The 23648-nt window shown below is 35.5% G+C and overlaps 1 protein-coding gene across 4 annotated transcripts; it reads right to left on the bottom strand.

Moving 5' to 3' along the window:
• Window positions 1-676: 676 nt before the first annotated feature.
• On the bottom strand, window positions 677-23632 carry FASTKD2 (FAST kinase domains 2). 4 transcript variants are annotated; one of them, XM_039352869.1, is made up of 12 exons: window positions 23512-23632; window positions 19276-19996; window positions 16755-16858; window positions 12497-12605; window positions 10390-10513; window positions 9458-9597; window positions 8074-8246; window positions 5902-6065; window positions 3540-3755; window positions 2097-2184; window positions 1477-1591; window positions 677-1285 (listed from the first exon to the last, which is right to left on the bottom strand). In XM_039352869.1, the coding sequence occupies exons 2-12, from the start codon at window positions 19948-19950 to the stop codon at window positions 1187-1189; spliced, it is 2007 nt and encodes a 668-aa protein (XP_039208803.1). In that variant the 5' UTR covers window positions 19951-19996; window positions 23512-23632; the 3' UTR covers window positions 677-1186. The 4 variants fall into 4 exon arrangements, with proteins under 4 accessions (XP_039208803.1, XP_039208806.1, XP_039208804.1 ...); XM_039352872.1 differs by having other exon boundaries at window positions 23516-23582; XM_039352870.1 differs by lacking the exon at window positions 23512-23632 and adding an exon at window positions 23237-23501.
• Window positions 23633-23648: the final 16 nt, after the last annotated feature.

Raw genomic sequence — 23648 nt, 5'->3', positions numbered from 1 at the left:
ATGCAGACCAGAGCTCTATTCTCAGCTGCAGAATGAAGCTGCTCCTTTGGCAGCAAAAGAAGTGGACCAGTTGGGTGGGCTGTCGGTACTGCTGCTGCAAGGTGATTGGAAAAGATCCTCCCCCCCAAAAAACCTGGTGCCTCTTTTGGAGGGGAAAAAAAGGAATGGGTCTTATTTTCAGGAAAACACGGTATATATGTTTGTGTATGTGTGTGTGTGTGTGTGTATGTTATATAGTATGTCCCCCATCTCACTAGTGATGAATCTGAGCTAGGCTTTGTTATTCATTTCAGTAAAATATTCAGGTACACGTAGACACACAACTCATTTTTAACAATGCAAAAACTCATCTGAACAATGTGGAAATAGTATGTTTAGCTTTTATGCCTATCTTGGTCTCACTAGAACAATTAGAACAATTTTATTATTTTATTTGTAATCATGATCAGCCCTAACTCAGAAAAATTAAGAGTTTTGAATTTTTCTCAAGAAACACATTTTTGGGTAAGTTTTGTTCTATTAAAGCAGAAATGAAGAAAAATGTGTTCTCTAGCTCTTTTCTTAACGGGAGCAAAAGTTCTGTACAGGTAAATCAAAAGTAATACAGAAGTCTTCCTAAATATGAGTTATGACCAAGCATATAGCACCACCTGTAGGACAAATGAAGGCACTGGCATAAAAGATCAAATTCAGCTTTAATTGAGCCAACTTTTTCATTGGTTTGCTTGGCTGGGAGTGTTAGAAGCAGTAATCCAACAAGTCTAAACCATTTCTCCCAAAACATTTTAAAAACACAAATATCCCTGATTATTATACTTTACAGTGGATCTTCAAAATGGCATCTGATAAATAAATACGAAGCTACAGGAACAAAATACTTATTTGCATGCAAGCCAATAAATTATTACGCAATCAAGTTCTTACTGAGAATGAAAACAATCAAATTGTTTATTGCTACCCAATATTTAGCATTCACTGGGTATGGTAAATATATTTGTAGTTACATATGTATGTTCTTCATTTTCATATGAATTTGAGAGACAGGAATATTACGGAATCTTATTCAGAGTTTTTTTTCTTAAACTACAAAATAGTGAAATTACTATCATTAAATATTCAAAATCCAAAATTCAATGAACTCAGTTAGATTTGCTCCCAGAGACTCATTTCAGCCACCTTGAGTACTTTATTCAGGTGCTAAATGTTTTTCTGCCAAAAATATTTGTCTTTTGAAGAACAAAACTGCCTCTTCTTTCTCCAGCTTTTGGAATTCCTTATAAGAAACCTTGACAACAACAACAACAACAAAAAGAAGAGAAAAGAATTAACAGTAAATTAGCACAAATCTTACATCAAAAATCATAATGAAAAGGGGGGGGGAGAGAAGATTGGAGCTTGTGAGGACATTCTATCATTAGGAAAAGACAAGTTCCAATATTATTCTCCCTTAATAATTTCAACAACATGTTTTCTTACCAATATAACTTGGTATCCCAGTTGATTTAAATGTCTTATCTTCATTGCTAACCTGCCCTTTGGGTGTTGTGAGGGATTAGAGAAAGCAGCTGAAGGTGGGCACAGCACTGCTATCCTGTAACCAAGAACAAGAGAAATGCCTACAATAATAACAGAATTAATTATAGCAGTCTGCAGAATCTTGTAAATATCAATATAGCAACATAAGGATGAAAACTTCAAAGGCTCTTCATTTGGATAACTGTAACCAAAGCCTGTCCTACAAGGCTGATACAGCCTTCAGATTAATGCCTATAGCCCTGCTATAAACCCATTGCCTTTAGAATGACAGTTTAAAAAGATAAAGATAGATCATTCCAATGAATTATTGTGTGTACACATAAAATGCACCTCTATTTTCCAGAGATCATACAGCAGGTGGAGAGGGTACCTGCTGAATCCCAGGAAATGGCATGGGTTCTTGAAGTGTGTCCACATGTACATTTTGCCTTTAGATCTGGATGTCTGCACATAAATGAAGTCTTTATTTCTCTACAGATAATGAAATCTAAACAATTGTGCCTGGAAATTCAACCTATTGAATAACAAACTAAGTAAAACCTACACTCAGATAAAATTACCTTTTGAGGTTGGGATCACCTTTCAGCTGATTTGCTTCTGTGCTTGTCAATGCTATTTTTCGGTTTGTATCCATTAAAATTTCAAAATCTAAAAAAAAGTCAAACATTATATTTTTATAAATAAATTGCTATACACTCAGAATTTCTCAAAATAATACAAGGAAAATGTATTTCAATAACATTAAATGCAAATAAGTTACATTTGTTTTACTAACATCGATGAAGAGAAATACTATTCTGGTTATGGAGAAAAAAAATTACAACTGATTATAAACAACTGAGGGTTTGGACAAAATCTTTCCATACTAATATGGTTTCATACACAGCACTGAATTCTTCTGCACTTTGAAGCAATGAGCACATGTTAAGCATGGAAACAAAATACATACTATCAGTAAAAAAGGATGGGTGATAAAATTATATTTTTATTAACAAGAAAACTTTAAATCAAATTTTTAAAACTGTAAACAAATTGTCTCTTAAAGGAAATTTTAAATTTCTTTTAAAATCTACATATAAGCATGATTGCCCCATTAAGTGTTAAGTTTTTCTTCCATTATCTTTTATAACATTATGCTTAATATTTTATATTTGTGAGGGGGGGGCTAGGTCAAGGCAATTATACAACAGCTCAAAGCTAGCATCACAAAAATAATGACTGAAAGTGAATCACTTAATCCCAATGTTCTCTTACAAGCTTTTAGTTGTTTTTCCCAATGAAAAATGCATTTAAATGGAGATGGAGTAACCATAGAAATGGCCTTCTTCTGGGTCCCCACCCCTTGAGGTGAGGAATAGGAGATAGCAAGACAATCCCTTCATAGCTACAGGGCAGCAGGCAAGTAATCTGTACTTTAGCCATATCTGTTTATATGTATTTTATTGTTATGGATTTATATGGCTACTTATCTCTAGAGTGATTATATTTTCTCGGAAAAAATAAAGGACAAACCTCAAAAAGGAGCAAATCAGAAAGAGATGCATATGGGTATTTTTTTAATGTTTTGTGTTTATGACTTTCTTTTACAAAGGAAAAATCAAGAGCAAAACCAAGAAAAACTTTACAAAAGGACATATTCTAATAAAAATATCTAAAATGTATTTATTTTTAAATAAATAAATGTAAATTATTTTTAAAAAGACAATTCAATTTTCATATTTTTCACAAAATGTGAAAGGCTGCACATTAAGTGGTACCATTTGTATAGTAAAAGTTAAATGACCGGAAAGGGCAAAAGTAGCATTTGAAAAATATCTTAATTTAAAGGATAACTTTCTGAAATAAAGAACTGTCCTTAATAAAGTAATCTGGGCTTTAGTCATATCAGAGTTTTATATATGTTAAAATCAGTAAATGATTTGAGTAGCAATAGGAAAGCACCTGTTCAAGCTTCAAAGAAAATGCTCCATATTGGACAATAATAACACTGTGACATTTCATACCTAAGCAGTAACCTTGAGCCAGTTGTACATGTGATTGAAACGAATTTTCATTTCCCAAAAGCGTAAGCAGGGCTTCCTGTATTTCAGGATAACTAAAATCAAATATTTCCTTTGGTAATGATGACACTTTCTCTGATAAAATTGTTGATGTTGTGGAAGAATTTCCATCAAGTTCTAGACAAACATTTATTGCAGACAACATACTTAGACTTTTTCCTATATAAAAGAAATTAAAAGTAAAACTGTTAGCCAATGAACGCTTTACTGCTGGAATAAAGACATATATTTTGCCTAAGAATGAAAAACATATGTTTTCAAATATTGGAATGAAATACTGGAGATTTGTTCAATTCCGTAAGCCTTTGGGAAAGCTCGAAACAGCATCCTCAATCAGTATTAGCTCATGGTCAAATTTAATTTGATGTCTGCAACCTTCTCCCCACATTGCACCCTAGAAATAAAACGAATATAGCTTGATAACTACCTTTACCAGGAGTCTTTTATCCCCTTTACATGTTTTAACTTTGTTTTTATTGTTTTAATACACCAAAAGAAAACAAAATATAAAAGTGCTGTACAAAAAAGAGGGGAAAAGGACAAAAAAGAAAAATATGGGCGCAGTAATAAAAGAAACATATTGTTTCCTCTATTTAAAGCTTCTCAAATTTTAAGTTAAAGTTTGACAGAGAATCATATACGGTACTTTGTCCCTTCCACTGTGTTGATAAAGACCAAATCAATGGCTTACCATGTAGCTCTTTATAATCTGGTGTGCCAGTGTCATTCTAAGAACATAATCTTTTTTTCACAACAACCAAAGCATAATATATCCAAAGTTCTTCATAAATAGATCAATTCAAAATTTTGGGGATGTAATTAACAGCACATTAATATATTTAAACAAATCTCCCTTGTCAACATTCTCTTGACTATGTGTAGGATTTCCAGCCAATGGCCATAATATTTGTTACTAGATCTTCGTATTTATGAAACAACTAGGATAGAAAAATATATAAATAGCCTTTTAGAAACAATCCCCGAGAAGTTCAATAGAAACATTTACACAAAATATTTTGGGAATTATTCTCACCTCAAAACCCGAGGAAAATATTTAATAATTTTTTAAAAACCTGAAGACATCACATTGGAAGATTAGAATACTTCAATTCCTCATTCCAAATTTGTAAAATTCTCCAACTGAAAAATTGGTTTAACCTGGGGTTAGGGGGATTATCTAATTTAATTAAAATAATAAGAAATTCCAAGACCACCAATGTATCGTAACCAAATGTGAATACAAAAGATGTTTTAATTAGTGGTTTTAGTCAGGTTTTATTCTTTTTATAATCTCACAAAAATGCCAAAGACACAAAGAACAAAATATTGATCTATAGACTTAACCTTGTTCTCAGTCCAAATTTTATCTGCCATTTTAAAATAAAATAGGAAACAAGAAACCAGCTTCAGTTTCTTCCCTAATAACTTTCAAGTACGTCTACTGGTTTTCAACACCTTGGATACAACTAAATCTTGACTATAATTACAAAGATGTACTTGCTGGGAATCCTCTCTAATTTTTTTTTGCAGTAGTACATACTTAATTTTGTTTCCAAAACAGAAAACAGAACAAAACAGAACAGAGGTAAATCTGCTTGACCAATGGCATAGCTGAAAGGCTGAAAATTAAACTCCCCATATTCATATGGGAGTTGCTGTTGAGAGAGAGAAAAAACACATATTGGAAACTGACTGCTTCATAAAATGCTAACATCTACTTAACCATTTGTTTAAAGTACATTCGTGAAATTAATATAGCTATCCCTCTTACAGTATATACCAGTATATTGTAATGATTATATACTAATCATGAAATTTTATGCATTTTTACATTTATTTTTTTGTGTAAACTCATGAGTGTTTGTAGTCTTCTATTATTATTTTTCCATGCTAAACAACTTAAAAGACAGCCACTTTGGTGTAGTGGTTGTAGTAGTTAAAATATCAGGCTAGAAAATGGGAGACTATGAGTTCTAGTTCTGCTTTAGGGACAAAGCCAGATGGGTGAACTTGGGCCAATCACTCTCTCTCAGTCCTGGAAAGCAGACACCCTTGCCAAGAAAATTGAGGGACTAGTCCCACCATCAACTTCAGCCTATACTATCTACAGAACAAGTTGTTGTTGTTGTAAAAGTATACAATAGATACACAACACATTATTCTGGATGTTACAAACTTTCATGCATACATACATGCCAAGACATCTACATCAAGACTGTTTTAATTTGTCTTCATAGAAAATTACATACATAGATATGATCATCACAGATTAAAGAAAGAAAACAAAAATAAAATAATCTCTAACCTGATTTTACTAGATCACTGAGGATTTCCTCTTGAAGCAGTTGATTAAGAGCAAGTTGGGGAAGATATCCACCAAGACAGAATGAATATACAACTCTTAGTAAATCTGTATTATCAATCTCATGTAGATGTTTATTCAATATACTATTCAGAGAGTCAAAAAACCTTTAAAAATGGAGGTAAATAAATATATAAATTCCTAATAGGCTAAATAAATCTACAAATAGCTTATATATCAACTCATAGCTATATATTCATGAGATAATTAGGAAAATATTTACATATCATTATTTTGCAATAGGAACTTCCTTCCACAATCCAAAATAAAACACATAGCTCTTCCATCATGTTCAGATTTGATTTGTTTAGTATTAGCACCACTTCTAGAACAAGTTATAATGTGTTTGTAATTACCTTTTAAATTAAAAATACTTGTACCATGGTAGCTTTTTAAATTATCATTATAATATCTCAATTTTTAATATTCATTTTCAAAGATAGAATATAATTTGCTGCACCTGACTATGGTCTGTTTTTATCCTGGTAATTAAGCAAACCACAACAGCATCAGCACTGCCCATGATTTTTATAGGACATTTATTACGTTGATACACTGAGGCAAATCTGTAGTGAATGTAAACCAACCAACCCAGCATATTCGAGCAAGATGTATGAAGCCCAAGTGATGCCGATCCTTTTAAAAAATACATTATATTTAATTTTCAAAGAAGGAATGATGATGCCTTAAGGGCAGACCACTTGGCCCAATGCTTATTCTGCAGAAAGAATATTTACAGAGGGGAAGGGATTTACAAGCACAAGGCCGGTACTAAAAAAAAGGCCAGGCTCCTGAAGGCTCCGTGAGAGAGAGGTCCAAAAGTCATTTAAGACTGATTTAGCATTGCCCGTAACTACCAATAGCCATCACTGCATGCCTCCATTGCAAAGGGATTTATGGGTAAGTGGAGGTTGCAAAGGGCTGCAGACGGGCCAAAGCAAACACCTCCTGAATCCCAATTGCATATTGTGTGAGACGTGCACCCTGCTGATTGGTTCCTACTTCCTGCTGTGAGGAGGAAGAAGGCAAGGCACGGTCAAGCAGGAAACGCTAACATTCGCTGACATATAAAAAGAATGCCTGTGTAACTATTCCCGAACGACAGATGCACATGTTCCCTCATGGGCAGTGCTGGAGAAATTTGCCCCAGTCTTTAGTCTACCAATGTCCTGTAAGCAGCAGCAGTTTAACAACAGTACTTGGGTACCTAGAGCAGCCCAGACAAGGAAAGAGCCTTTTCCCTCTTTTCTCCTGATCTTGATGAACAAGAGGCTACTCTGAAGGCTATCCTGAAAGGGAAATCCAGATTCAGGAATTATGCAGACCAAGGCAGCTCCCCCTTCACATTCAAAATATTGTTTCTACCACTAGGACTAAGTCCAAAATTGGGGTTTAAGGCTTTTTATAATATTAGATTTTGCCTGATTTGTTATGACAGATTTTCTTTATTAGATAGAAACTCCAATTTTTTATTCTGATTGACCATTCTTATTATATCGATTGCCTCCATTAATTACTGATTATGGATTTGATTTGGCTGCAAAGTGCTCTATGCTCTAGCCCCTGCTTTGAAGGGGTGGTGAATGTTTTGGTATGTTAAGTAACTTTGACTTTCCTTGGATTCTCTTTTAATGATATATTCTGTCAGATTTCTTATTGTATTTTGTAAGTTGCCCAGAGTTGTAACACACTGAGGCACCCTGTAAATCTCAGGGAGTGAATGAATGAAAGTCAATTTTATATGCATTACAAATCTAATGTTATTATGAGTTTATTCAACCTTATACGACTTGTAAATCTGTTTTCTATTTTCCTCTTCTCTTCTGTCCTTTCATTTCCCCTTTCAAATATTTGTTAAAATCAAACAAGAAAATAAAAATAAAAATGTTTATGTTCTGTTTTTTGTTTTACTCGGGGGGGGGGGTGTTAATGTGTCATCATAGACATCCTTTACTGGATTGTAGTAATGCAAAATTTGAATACCCATGTTATAATACTCACACCATTAAAGAATTTTATATATTAATTTAGTGGCAAATTTGAGATTATTCACAAATGACCAGAAATGTTTCAGAAATTATTTCTGAAATGAGTATTTAGTAAAGAATAACTTACTGTTGGTTTTGGCCACTGGAGAGGTGATTGAAATTGGAATAGACTCGTAAAATAATTATAATATCTTTCAGGTTCAAGGACTCTGGATGAAGCATCACTTCCTCAAGAAATTTATCCATCAGTTGGACTGGATGAATACTAAGATTTTCAAAGGCTGAAAGTAACATAATTACCTGAAATAAAAAGAAGTTAAAATAATGTGCATATATCGAGACAATTTTATTAAGGGATTTTTTTTAAAAAAAAAAAATAGTTGAAAAGGTTGTTGGGCCTGAGATTATACAATTGAAAAGAGAAGCAAATTTCTTTTTGCTTTCCTGCATCTCTATTCCACAATCCTTTGCTTCTCGGGCAAATTTCTCCCCTTGGTCCTTTATGAAATAATATGAAATTAATCTGCTATAATAATAGCCTGGTTGCATTCTCTAAAGCCCAACTGTTAACTACTCAAAGCCTTTCCAAACTGTAATTTTTCATAATACAGAAAAAAGTTATGATATGCATTAGAGTAACCATTATTACTTATAAATTGTTAGTTTACTTTAAATTGAATTCAAATTAAAGCAAAATGGCTGGGAAAAATACTCCTGGAGAATGAAAAAATAGTGTCTACCATTTGCTGTTCAGAACATATAGTACCAAACCAATGTCCCTCCCCCTCCCCTCCCCCACTTTTCTTTTTCAAATGACTTCCAGCCTCACAGGAAGCTCAACTGTAACGTGGGAGAATAGTAGTAGTCAGATTAAACAGTCTAAATTCTCTTTTACTAAGCACTTAATAAATATTATTTTAACAAACCATATATCTGGTGACTGATGTATCTATTTCTATTTGATTATATTTTTCTGATTTTATCACTAATGGAGGGTGAAATTTTGTATGGACTTATTATTACACTGTCACTATATTTTATAATCATGGGCTGCATTGGAGACCTTTTTAGATTGGATTGCAAATTACCACTGTATCTCTAAACACATGGAAGAATTAAATCTGTCCCAAATCACTAGACTACAAAAACATCATATTGCACTCAACACATTGAAATCCAGTCATCCATTTAAAGAATCCTATTATACTTAATTTTTTATTTACCTCTTTCCTATCTATTTTCACTTTCCTGATAACTTTTTAGATGAAACAAAAACCTTTTATTCACATTATTCATAGTTCAGCATATATTTGTGAAATTATAGAATAAACAGATTAAGCATATTGTCCAATTGCAACACCTCTCACCATTCCTATTTGTAGTTACAGGAACTATCCTAAATAATATCGTGAATCTAAAATAAAATTAAAAACAATATTAAGATTCCATGCTACCATTAATTTACTATTGAGAATGCCAGTAATATGACTAGTGACATCCTACATATTCACCTCATTTCTTTTCCATGTATAGAAGACTGATGTGGCATAATCAGCTAATGCAGAATAAAGTGTCCTGTTTTGGTATCTTAATTGTTTGCCAGTTTTCAAAACATTCATTAGGTTCCAAAATTGAGTTCCTTCAATGTTTTCTAATGCATACAAAGAAAACTAACATTGGAAATTCACTTGGTTGATAACACTGGTAAACACATTTGTGCTTTTAGTTTGTAAAAAGAAATGACATGATAAATCCTGAAGCAGAAAATACAACATAACTGACAAAACTAAAGAACAACATTTGGTCAAGTGGAAGTTCTTTCTTTTGAAGAATTTATTAACATGCCATCCAACTGTTTGACCCTTCTTATCCATGTCCATTAATTATTGTTAAATAAAATCAAAAAGCCCCTGGTGCTGATTTAAAGTAATCTAAGAATGATCTTTTTGAGCCAATTCTCTTAAATATTTATTACTTTCACTATAAATGCAGAAGTCTAGTTTTATAAACTATAGGCCATATGGAAATTTCCAGATATAAATGGTTTTCAACCATAACTGAGCCCAAAATTACAGATGTAATTGTGCTGGTCATTAAGTGAACACCTTGGTTATTAAGTAACCCATTGTCTGCAATGGACCTTTTTTTGCCAGAAAACAGAAGTAGATCCCTGTTTCTGGCAAAAAAAATGTTACCAACTGCAGGCACTTGACCACAGGATGCTGCAAACATCTGCAGAAAAACAATCAAGCTCAGAGAACACCAAGAACTCAACAGTTCAACCATAATCCACATATACTCTCTATTTTCTTGTTTTGCTATTCGCAAGCAAATACTTATCTGTAAACTCTTATGGCAAATTAAAAGAAACTGGGTTCAAAAGCGTTATAATTAAATAAACTGATTTGAACATTAGCAATCTCAGACATTTGTCATGACTTACCTATTATTATCTTACTACAAGCATTCAGGATTGGAACAGAGAGATAGTCCATTTCACCCAATACCCTGAACATGTGAAAAGAGTTTGGAACAGTCAAGTGACCCATCAGATTCAACATCTTGTTCTAAATTGAAATAAATTTCAAATTAGCCAGAAGTATCATTGGCTTACAAGAGAAGGATTATAAGATTATTGTTTGTTGTCACAGAGAGTTAACAAATATATTTCTCCTACTTTTACTTTGAAGATTTCAAGTAAAAAGTAGTCAACAACTTCATATTTTGGGGGGTTTAAAATTAGCCATTTACACCTGAATACTTATTTTTCATTTCTAACTTTCTATACAGTTATGGTGATTTCATAATTATGTTGTTTTAGCCTGTTTGTCTTTAAACCTACTCATGCTGTTATTTGATGCTTATTTGTATTATGTTTTTATATATATTTATCCACCTGGTGTTGCTGTGATGAAATGGGCAGGAACAGAACAGAAGAGAATAGAATTCTTTATTGGCCAAGTGTGGTTGGAAACACAAGGAATTTGTTTCCAATGCATAAGCTCTCAGTGTACATACAAGTAATGGTGATAGTCATGATCATATACAACATGAAAATACATTAATCACAAATCATGAAATACAACACTTCATCATAAATCATAAGATGCAACACTTAGTGATAGTCAGAGAATACTAGCTAAGCAAACAACATAAATCAGACATATCAAACACAAGGCCCGGGGGCCAGATGTGGCCGCGAAGTGGTTTCATGTGGTCCGCAAAGCCATCCTGGAAACAATGAGGGAATGGGCCCCGCTGCCTTGGCCCTAGCCAGCTGGGAGCCAATGTACAAATTTGTGGTGGCCATCTTGGCACTTGCCCCGGTCCCACCCCCTTCTGCCAGAGACCTTCAGATCTGTCCCACTCCTGCCCAGCCCCCCATAGGCACCCTTGATACGAATGATATAGAACTGGCTATGCCCACCCAGTAGGCCACACCCACTCCATCCATGCCCACCCAGTAGGCTGCACCCACTCTGGCCACATCCACCCGCCCCCCCCCCCCAGGGCAACCGCAATGCTGATGCGGCCCTCAGTAAAATTGAGTTTGACACTCCTGACATAAATCATACTAGGGTACAAAAAACCACAATATAATTTGTTAGATACAAGCAGCAAAGTTATAGTCATAAGAAGATAAGGATAGGTAATAGGAAAGATGAGGAGTATCATAGTAATACAGCTTTACTAAGTATTTTGACAGTGTTGTAGGAATTAGTTCTTAAGCAGAGTGACGGCATGGGGGGAAAAACTGTCCTTGTGTCTAATTGTTCTGGTGTGCAATGCCCTATAGCATCGTCTTGAAGGAAGAAGTTGAAATACTTTATGTCCAGGATGTGAGGAGTATGTATGTATGTATGTATGTATGTATGTATGTATGTATGTATGTATTAATTATTGTAGATAAATCAAATAAATGAAAATACATGTCTTCTATCAAAGTTCTTGTAAAAACAGAACACAGAAATAAAGAAATCACTTCTGTTGTACCACAACTGTAAGGATTTAATACTTAATATTTATTTATATAGAGGCCAACCTAGTTCAAACCCAGTCTGGGCAGCTTACAAAAAAAGTAAGAAATAAAATAGAAAAACAGATCATGATGACCATAAATATTAAGTAAAACAAGAAAACTGTAGGATTCAACAACCACCCTGTTTTAAGGCCAGAGAGAATAGCTAAGTGTTGAAAGACTTCTGGAAAATTATCCGTGTGGGAACCATTACAGATTTGGGGGGTGGGGCGGGGTGGGAATGCTGTTCTAGAGAACAGGTGCTATGACAAAGACAGATTTCTTGATAGAGCAATACCTGGAGACCTGGAACACCTCTTGCATACCTGATTTTTCTGGAAAGGCAGAAATAATCAAAGATAGGTAGTTAATCAGGCCCTTGACTATATTCCATGATCCTTACATTCGTAGCTCTTAAAATAAATGAATTTTTCCTCTGTGATGACAAAAGCAATGATACCTGCATGTATATTTATACAAACTTAATGCAATAATTGAAAACACAGATGAAAGAACAGTATCCATTTTTTACCTCCAAACTTCTCTTAAGCGTCAGTGGTACATCCTTCCCGATACTGCGCATGATGGTTTGCAACACAAACAAGTTTGATATTTTGTGGACTTTTTCTTGTAAAAGTAACCTATTAAGAAAAAAAAACTCAGAAAAAGAATATGTAATGGACATAAACGAATGGAGCAGGTATCATTGTATGTGTGCACGTACACACACACACACACAGACTGACATTATACATCTTCTAATTGAAACGAAATACATTTTAAGCATTAGGAAAATTAAATTAAAAGTACAGCTAATTTTGGAGACTTATTACACACAATTGTGGATTGGAAATTTCCATAGCGTCTCCTAAACCTGTCTGTTTGTCACACTTAGATAAGTTGCCAGTGTCATATATTTCATTCAATTACCTTTGTGTCATATGCCTGGTTTAGACAAGTATGATTTCATTTTTCATTCCGTGAAAGTTCTATAGAGTTAATATGCCTGCTAGAGTTTTGGGGAAAGTATTTATGTTTTGGATTTTTAAAATATTGTCACTAAACATTATGAAATAAATACCAACTGTGGTATTAGTTTTCAGTCTGATAGTATTTTGTCCCACATGAATCTCTGATATTTAATTGCGAAGATATACACAAGTTTAAGAAATATAAACAGCAGTAAGTACTTTTTCACAAAGTTATATATACTGTCTGTATATTTTAAATTTCTAATCTTTTTTTTATTGAGCCTCTGAAATTATTTGGGCCAAGGAAAATCCATGAACTGTTTCAAATCTAATTTAAATCACTGGAATAATTTTGCCACCTTCACCTGTTTCCTTAATTCTTCCCAAGTCGGAAGCTATGCTAAAGTATTTTCAAATCTGAAACTTTTCCATTAAGCTCTACTTGAGCAAAAAAGGAGGGCATGGGAGAAAAAAATAACTATTTATATTCTAATCTTCCTTTCAGAGGAGCCAATTGCACTTTATAGTAAAATCAAGAATGTTTTTAAAAAAATCAAAATTAAAACTTCATTCTTTTAAACAACAGAAATAAAACAGTAAGTATTTTAAAGGTCTGGATAAACAACAATCTCTAATTATTTTATGAAGACATCAGGATAACCAGTTGTCACTCAGAAGGATTTACTGCTTGCCAATGAACTATAAACAAAATCCAGTGTTAGATCCACAAGGAAGCTCTTGAAGCTGATCCGAAAGCATGAGCTGGGTGGTATTAGGCAGAGAGGATTATGTATTTTGACCTACAGTTGGTTAAACTCATGGAAAGATTTACATCACCTATATCCTAATCATATATTAGTTAGCTGCATCACCTATAGCTGCTTGGTAAATCAATATGCTTTCCAGGATCTTCACAACTGATACTGGCATTCCAGATACTATCAATAGCCCTCTCATTTTAACTTCTAGTCTAAAACTACCAACACTACCAACCACTATAGAAAAAAAGCCCTCTACAAGCATTTAGAAATTCCTTGGATTCTATTAGCTGCCAAGGACAGATCATGTAAATTGATCCTTCATCCTAACAAGAGAATTGAAACACTATCAACTATGAATTTACTACTAATCTATCTTATGCTCAAAACCAGATCATTAACATGTCCTGAAATATGTGCTGGGTCTTTAATAATTATTCTGAGACATCCTTACATTGCTTTGATCTCTCACATATTTCATTCCTGGACAAGGTGATTTTCTGAGAAGATCTTTCCTCCCTTGTTAAGGTCCAGAAGGAAAGGAATATATTATCACAATCCCCAATACACAAATCTTCACTGTAGCAGTCACCCACATCTGGAATAGTGTACTTTCAGATGTAAGGTCAAGTATCTTTGTTCCGATTCCAAAAATTGTTTTTAAAAAATGTAATTTGAGGACTACCTGCAGTTACATGGGTTATAACCATGGCACAGGTAACAATTGCTAAGTCCAGTTGGCTCAGGAAGAGTTACATTTGAGGTACTGGCTCTAATTGTTGCAAATTCTCACTACAGCTGGCACTTCTAAACTCTTGTGACAACTGGAGATCGAGGAGCACTTTTAAACACCACCTTGCTGAGGAGTGCAATCAGATCCAGCACAAGCCTTAACTCAGTTCCAGTGTCCATCTTTTTCCTTGTTCCAATGTATTCAGCCAGTGATGCACTCCATTAAAAATGTCATCTTGTGGGACCAAGGAAGCTGCCTTCTGTCACAGGATTTTCAGCTCCTGAGTGGAGAGGCAGGGTGGTAAGAAAAGAAGTGCAAGGTGCTTTAAGGGAGGTTGGGGAGGCCCGGTGCAGGCTGTGTGCGAATATCTCTCCACCTAGGACAGTGGTGGCGAACCTATGGCACGGGTGCCAGAGGCGGCACTCGGAGCCCTCTCTGTGGGCACACGTGCCATTGCTCCAGCCTTGTCTTCCCCCACGACCCCCTCCTCTCCAGCAGCCCCCCTGAAGGAGAGTCGCCATCGAGCGTGGCCCACATGGAGCAGTGCAGCCAAGGACATGGCAGCCAGGCAGTGTGCCCTCACACTCCATCATGCAGTTGATGCTGCAGGATACGGGCAGAGGGTGTGGCCGCCATAGCGCTGCTGGTGGGCCCTGGAGGCAGTGAGTGGTCTTGTGGGCAGGTGGGGTGGGGGATGGGGGGCGGAGCAGGGAGATGGAGCAGGGGCGGGGCCAGTTTTTGGGCACTCGGTCTCTAAAAGGTTTGCCATCACTGACCTAGGAGCTGAAAACCCTGACTGCATTTTGCCAGAGAGACTTTCAGCTCCTACATAGAGCCTCCCAGAGACCCCCCCCCCTCAGGCATCCCACACTTACCTGGGATTCTGTCCACTTAATGAGCTCTGTGATCACTTAAGAACCACAACCGGGAGTGCCAGGATTACAGTTGTTGAGCAAAATGATTACATGGACATCTTGTTTAACAACAGCTTTGCTCAACAATTGAGATTCCAGTCTCAACTGTGGTCATAAATGAAGAACTACTTATACTGCAATCCGGTATATATGAGATATATGTACCCTCAAAAAATGCCAGAATTTGCAACTGATGCAAAATGTTGCACAGATCATATAATCCATAAGATCCATATTGAAAGAACTGCACTGGCTAATGGTTGGTTTTCTGACCTAATTCAAGTTGTTTGGCATTGACCTTCAAGTGCTTAACGCTTTAGTTAGTGCCAGACTATACTGAGAACTACATGTCCGACTATGAACATGCCTTCTTTGATCAGTAGAAAAAAACCTCTTCAGATCAGATTTTAATAGAATTTTATTATCTAGTAGGTCAGGAAGGCCTTCTTTTGCATGGGCCCCAGGCTGTGGAATGGGCACCCTAAGGAGATGTATTTGATCTCCACTCAGCCAATACTTAGGAAGATTAAAAATACAGCTTTTCCACCAAACCTTTAATTATTCATTCATTTTTATGACAATTTCAATTCTGATGTTAGTGGTATGCAATAGATAATAGACAGACAGATATAGATATGCTCTCTAATATTATAAGATGCCTTTATTATTGAAAAAAATTAAAAATGGGATAAACAAATATCCAGAAACAAATAACAGTGGATAGCCTGGATATGGACACTAAAATTTCTCAGGAACTACACCAGAGATTAATATAATATAAACTGAAAAGTATCCTGTTAAATTCTTCATTTATATCTTAGTCAGAATCATGGTATGTTGAATTTGGTCTAAGAAAGTAAAAATTGATCTTATGTATATTTGTCAATAATTGCCCATTAGCTTAATGTGGCTTGCTGCTAAATAAATGCATACATTTCCTTTATATTCCATTTTATATTCTGAAGCAATTTTACACAAAGTTTCAATTCATATTTAACCTGTATAATTTAATTTTCTAATATCCTATTGGCTATTTAATCAATTTAAATTCACAGTTCTAAACTCTTGTTCCTTTTAGTTATGGACACATTTGGATGCATCACTAAATTCAACCTCAGGTACTACCTCTGCCACCAATTCCCTTTCCTCTTGCTTATCACAAGGAGAAAAATATTCCTAATTCCAATAAAAATCTGATGAGTGCTTCATCGGAATATTAAACTATGATTAGTCTTAATTAAAGTTTACTAAAACCTATAATTTGAACTGGAATTAAGACTAAGCTCAAGATATTTGGGTTCAGATATAATCTGGAATAAGCTACAACTATTTAACTAGGAAGAAACTTCTCCCACTCGCGTGCCCCAAAACTGGTAAGTACCAATGTACAAACTTAATTAAAGTCTTTTCTTACTGTAGTCCAAGTTGAAGAGCTTCCACGTTCTTGCATTTTTCCATGCCTTTCAAAGTGTTTGCAATAATTGAGACACTTTGATCATTAAATTCATTGATACGTTCCTATTGAAAGATTCGAAAGTCATTTTAGAAGATTTTCATGGAAACATAAAATCATAGGCCAGAGGAAAAATTAACAAATTAAAAGCCTACTCCTATTTACTTGTTTGTTTAATTAATTAATTAAATTCATTTGCTTGCTCTCTTGCCAGGGGGCTATTCTAGGCAGTTTAAAATAATAAAAAGAAAATTGAAAAAAAAAAATGACAGAACTTGAGAATATATCAATACGATAACAAAAAGATGGACGGGCGGAGAGCAGAGAGCAAGAGGGGAGGTGGCTTCTGCCATCAACTCAGCAGCCACCTCCAGCGTGGAACTCCTCCATTCGGTGCCCAGGCCAACTGGCAGCGCCAAGTCTTCTGAAGAGTGATAGGAGGGCAGGAGCAGATCATAGAGGGTAAAAGGGCAAGCACTGCAGCAGAGAAGGCTCTGCTTCTGGATCCTGGCAGTCGGAGTTCTTTGACCAAGGGGATCTGAAGTAGGGCCCTCTCTGCTAGCACAAGTAAGATGGGCTTGTCCTAGCGGGATGAGGTTATGGGGAAAGAGCCACAATGTACAGTACCACCTTTATAAGTGCTTTATTAATTGTACAGTGAGCATTCTCATTCTCTCAGTTAGTTTCTCTAATGTTAAAAAAGAACAAGTGTTCCACAGCACAGCCCTGCTCAATATAGGGTTCCGTGCAGTATGGCGGTAGCGCAAAGGAGTTTTCATTTCTTTCCTAGCTATAAACCAGAAAGCTGGGAGCAGAATCAGCATTTGGCTGCTCTGCCGAAATGCCATACAGGGAAAGGGATAATGTCCATGGAGCTAATAAAAGTGGCAATCCCAACTGTGTTACTCACTGCTGCTAACCATTCCCACCCGGCTACGCTACTGAAGACAGTGATGAGAGAGATATTTCTGGAACTCTGTTCCCTTTTTCTCTGACTCTTTCAAGCTAAATGAAACCATTGCTCACTACAAATAACATGGATGATTTAAAGCAGGGATGTCAAATTTGCCGCGTCACGTGACGTGTCATGACATATCGCAACTTTTTCCCCCTTACCGGAGCTGGGGTGGGCGCAGCTTCTGCGTGATGCATCCGGCCTGTAGGCCGGCAGTTTGACACCCCTGACTTAAAGCAATAAAGTATTGAGAACTTAAGAGGGACATTTGGATTCATAGTCACACTGTAGATCAGTTTAAATGACTTTGAATAGTTCATTTTAATCTTATTAATGTCAATGAGATTATTTTTAAAAATGAGATTGCCCAATAGCTTTTTCTTTTCCCTTTGTCTCAGATACAGAAGAAATATACAGCCAGTCCAGGAAATTTAACCCCAGTGCTTAATATATTGTAATAGGGTAAGCCAACTTTTGTTAAGGTCCCCATTCCCTCAGTGATAGGGAATGGGGTTTTGGGTTGCATTGTAGGCAGGCTGAAAGAAGTAGTAAGTAAGGCCAGAGATAAACAAGTAAGGAATAGGAGAGAAAGTTCTTTCCAGTCTACCAAATCTCGTGCATACAGCTCATTTTGAAACTGGGCTAAAGGAAGCATGTTATCCTCGATTATCTTCAATTAACAATTTTGCTCACTCATGTACTACAGGGTAGTTCAGACATGCTAAATTATCACCCATGCTTACATGTGCTAGCTAACCAAATCAGCTGCTCTTCCACTGTAAAAATGTCTCTTAGGCACCTGCAATGAATGACTGCTTGAGTCCAAGTAAAAGGGTTCTGCGATTTTTGCTGTTTATCAGCTGTCATAAAGACATCAAAACATAAGGAAGCTCCCTTCAACCTTTCGTATCTTCTTATTCACCCACCTACAGAGTACCTAGGGCTGCCCAAAATTCAACATTTTTCTGGGACTTTATTCTTTAAAAATAATCTTTCTAGTCTAGATTCCTGGTCTGATAGTTTCTGAAAAATTCCTGGGTACAAACTAGTTCCAATTCTGATTGACTAAGTGAGGCATCTGCTCAGAGATGCATATCAATTTGGAAATAAGTCCTAAATTCAGTTCCATTTTCAGATGGAGTACAGACGAATAGAATAGAATAGAGTAGAGAGTAGAGTAGAATAGAGTAGAGTAGACTGGAGTAGAATAGAACAGGATAGGACCTTGGAGGTATTCTAGTCCAGCCCCTGCTCAAGCAGGAGAACCTATACCATCTCAGACAAGTGACTATCTAGCCTCTTCTTAAAAATCTCGTGACGGAGCGCCCATGATCATAGATTAATAGTAGATTCAACGCGTAGATGATAAAACTGAAATGTCTTAGGTTATTTTTTAAAGACAAAAGAATATATAAATTGAGACATACTAAATAACAAATTTAACTGTTTAAGCCAGAACTGTTCCTTATTTTAAAACATCCTTAAATTTTGTCTAGATTGTTTTTTGTTGTTGTTTGTTTTGCTTACCTGGCAAGTCCTCAGTAATGTCTGAACTAACAAGGTATTTTGTGGAACTCCTAATTTTACCACAGAAAGTAGAGTGTGTGCCAAATCATTGCTATACATGTACTTAGCTTCATCCATCACACACTGGCAGAGCTGTTGAAACTGAGGGTGTTCAAGCATCGTCTTTGTCTCATCATAGTTCTGACTCTTGACTGTATTTTTTTTAAGTGTCCACATAGTTGAAAAACAGCTACTGATATATTTTGAAAAGATTAGACTTCTTGCAGTAAGGTTTAGTACATCACAAGGAGATACACATTTTTGAAGGTCATTGAAAAATTCCTTGGAAATGTCAAATTCATCCTTTTTTTCAATGGTATTTCTAGCTTCCTCTGATAAGTTCACTTGAGCAGGTTTAAACTTCTCTTTATGGCCAAGATCATTAGTTATTTCCTGTTTATTTGCATCACTGCTCCCAGCATAAAGAAAAGTATTTTGAGAACTAATTGAAATAGAAGAATGAAGCCAGCAAGAAGGAACATACAATGGACATTGAATACTTTGTGCAGAACTTTTATAACCATTAATCCCAAATGCAGTTGTTTTGATTTCATTTCTAGGAAAAGATCTCCCTGCATTGTGACATGCCTGTAGCCTTCTTATTGACCTTATAAAATACTCCACTTTCCTGTTCATCTTGCTGTCTCTTTACGATATCTTACTTAGAAAAACGTATTTGAACCTAAAAAAGAAAACCAGAACAGAGCTGTTAACTTGTTAAATGAATTCATTAATCAGTACAGTACATGAGATCAACTGCAATCAGTTTAAGATGTTTTGGTTTTTTGTTTTTTTTTTGCTGCAGTTAGTACAGTCATCTGTTTTCCAAATGAAGTGATAGCCTAACTAAATCTAAAATAAAAATGAGAGGACTGAGTACTGCAAGACTGAACCAACTTGGGCCAAAATTTCCCAAATGAGACAAAACTGAACACTTAAATTTAGTACAGTAATTAGGTTGGCTTTGCACTTTAAGTAAATGTGACTGCAATTTCTGAAAGCTATCCAAAATATTAAATTTAGTTTGGCCTCTAAGTGTTCAATTTTGTCTCAGTTGCTAAACTTCTTGAATAAACTACTGTAGACAAAGAAAATGAAGAGATTTTCTTGCTTGATTAAATGTTTTTTTTTTTAAAAAAAGTCTCATAAGTTAATTTTAAAATAAAAGATTACTAGTTTAGGAGTGTTTTTTTTTTTTTTTAAATACATTTTAATTCACTCCTCCAATTTTGTACATTTGCCCACACAAGAATTACAATAGCAAGAACAATCAGATTCCTGTGGCTTTTATATTTTTGGATGCTGAAAAAGCCTTTGATCAATTAGATTGGCAATTCTTATTTTCATTGGTAGAAAAAATGAATTTTGGGGATAATTTTTTACATGCACTTAAAGCTATATATTGGCAACAATCTGCTCAAATTGTTGTTAATGGGGGATTGACTGAGACTTTTAATATTGAAAAAGGGACAAGACAAGGATGTCCATTATCTCCATTGTTATTTGTTTTGACATTGGAGATTTTGTTGATCCAGATTCGAGAATCAACGGAAATCAAGGGCATAAAGATAAGAAAAAATGAGTATAAATTACGGGCTTTTGCGGATGATTTGGTTTTGATTTTGGAAGAACCGATTAGAGCGGTTGATTGTCACAGTATGGAAAAGTTTCTGGTTTTAAAGTTAATAACCATAAGACTAAGATATTATCTAAGAATATGTTAGCCAATGACAAGGAAAGTTTGGTTAAAGCCACAGGTTTTCAGATGGTGAAAAAGGTTAAATATCTGGGAGTATATTTAACTGCGTCAAATGGAAAATTGTATAAAAATAATTATGAATTACTATGGGCAAAAGTGCAAAAGGATTTAAATGACTGGAAAAAACTGCAATTGTCATTGTTGGGGAGAATTTCAGCTGTAAAAATAAATGTTCTACCAAAGTTTCTTTTCTTGTTTCAGATGATACCTATTTTAAAAAAAGATGTAAATTTGGAGGAATGGCAGAAGGGTATCAATAAATTCATTTGGGCTGGGAAAAAACCAAGGGTTAAGTTTAAGATTTTGCAAGATGCCCGAGAAAGAAGAGGACTTAAAGCATCTAACTTGAAATTATACTATGATGCAGCCGCCTTAACTTGGATAAGTGATTGGCTTAATTTAACAAATAAGGATATTCTTGTTCTTGAAGGGTGAGATTTAATGTATGGTTGGCATGCATATTTAATTTTAATAAGAAAGTGGACCGGGCTTTCAAATCACATATTTTGAGGAGTGCCTTACTTCGAGTTTGGAAAAAATATTATTATAGGTTAAATTATAAAATACCTATCTGGGGCATTCCTAGACATGCAATTGAGGGGATTTCTAAGGGGATGAATTTTGATAAAATTTCGTATAAAGAATTATTAACTTGGTCAGGTTCGGATTGGCATTTAAAATCTCTAGATGTATTAAGGCAAGAAAATATTCTACAGTCATGGTTTCAATATTTACAAATAGTGGACAGGTGGACTGTAGATAAAAAAGAAGAAATAACATTAGAAGATGGAAATCTGGTTATTCAGATTAAAGATCAGAGTCAGGCCCATATAAAAAGAATTTACAATGCTTTAATAGAATTAGACTCTGAAACAGAATTGGTTAAAGACTGTATGATTAAATGGGCTCAGAATATCCAGGATCCGATCCCATTGGACTTATGGGAGACAATTTGGATTAGAAATGTTAATTTACACAAGCTCAAAATTTGAGGGAAAATTTTTATAAAATGTTTTACAGATGGCATTTAGATCCTAAAAAATTATCTTGTATGTATCCAAATTTACAACCCAAATGTTGGAGATGTGGTAATATGGATGCGACATATTTTCATGTTTGGTGGAATTGTAAAAAGGTAAAGGCTTTTTGGATTATGATTTGGTGGAACATTCAAAAGATTTTTAAAAGGAAGATAAAGTTCACCCCTCAATTATTCCTATTGGGTATCTTTGTGGATTTAAATGACAAAGAAACTACTTTAATGTTGAATTTATTAACTGCAGCAAGGTTATTAGTAGGCTCGTATTGGAAGAAGGACTCGTTGCCTACTTTAGAAGAATGGATATTTAAAGTTTCTAACTTTGCAGAAATGGCAAAAATTTCTGCTTATTTGAAGGATCATACACAAGAAAGTTATATTATTGTATGGAGAAGATGGATAGATTATATTCAGAAAAAATATGGGACTATAAAGTTTCATTTATTTTAGGGGTAAATTTTATAGTAACTGTTTAGAGACTTGTTTATATGACTTAATTTAAGAGGAGTTAAAGGTTAAGTATGATTTTTTTCCTCTTTTTTCTTTTTTTAATTATTGTTAACTTTCTTATTAATAACCCTGTACTCTGCTCTGGGAAGCGAGGGGGGGAGGGTTGAGGGTGGGTAATGATAATATAGTCATGGTAAACGCTTGGGCATTTCCCCTACGCTGCATTCATGTGTGTGAGAGGGATGAGAGGGGAGGAAGGAGTAGGGAGGAAGTAGGATGGTTAGAGGAGAAGGGGAGGGAAAGAGAGTAGGAGGGGAGGAGAGAAAGAGGAGGGAAGTGGGGAAGGATTAGAGAGGGTGGACGCAGCCTGGGGGGAATGGGCAGGCGGTACCAATGGTTAGGAATTTAATTGTATTTTGTATGAATAAATGGAAAATAAAAACTTTTTAATAATAATAATAAAAAAAGAATTACAATAGCAAGTAAACAGGTTCGGTTCTCAGAAAACTGGAAGCTTCCCAAGGTATTAAACAATAATCGAGAAAGAAAGGCAAAACAAAATTGTCTACTGTTCAATACTAAGCTTCGGAGTTCACAGCCAGAAGTTAAGGCTATGAAAATCTAGGAATATAAACTAGGGGATAAGGGACCAATAGAAGCAACTCTCTCCTCACTGAATTCTCAGCCGTCTGTGGTCGACCGCTATTAGAAAAGAAATATACTGAAACTATTCTCAAATCCACGCAACTTTTCCAGTGCTGAGAATTGCACCAAGGAGCGTGGCCTGCACGCGAGAAAAGGCTAAGGCGCCTTTGCCACGCCGCCGCCCTCCTGGCTCTCAAACCCCTTGTTCCTCCGCGTTCTTGGTTTCCTGCTTGTTCCTTGGTTGATTGAGGGAGCTGCGTCTTCTCCAACCTGCCAGACTTTCCCAGCGCTCCGTTCCACTTACTTGCCTCTCTGCGCCAGACGCTCAAACCAAGAAGCAGGGTGACGCAAATTCACATGCGACGCGAAGGGATGACACCTTCCTCGAGGTACGGTTGCTTGAAGTAGACAAAATAAGTCAGTCGCCTAGGCCTCACGGTT

This window comes from Crotalus tigris, unplaced genomic scaffold (genome assembly GCF_016545835.1).
Source record: "Crotalus tigris isolate CLP2741 ecotype Arizona unplaced genomic scaffold, ASM1654583v1 scf7180000018485.2372832, whole genome shotgun sequence".
Classification (NCBI taxonomy): Eukaryota; Metazoa; Chordata; class Lepidosauria; order Squamata; family Viperidae; genus Crotalus; species Crotalus tigris.
This window is presented reverse-complemented; position numbering and strand designations above follow the sequence as displayed.

Excerpts from the sequence above, each read along its gene's own strand:
- FASTKD2 (XM_039352869.1), bottom strand. The coding sequence starts at position 19,950 with ATGAACAGGAAAGTGGAGTATTTTATAAGGTCAATAAGAAGGCTACAG. Across the intron at positions 8,247-9,457 it reads ATACATGGAAAAGAAATGAG|GTAATTATGTTACTTTCAGC; the intron begins GTGAATATGTAG and ends TTTTTATTTCAG. Across the intron at positions 1,592-2,096 it reads GGTGATCCCAACCTCAAAAG|GATAGCAGTGCTGTGCCCAC; the intron begins GTAATTTTATCT and ends TCTTGGTTACAG.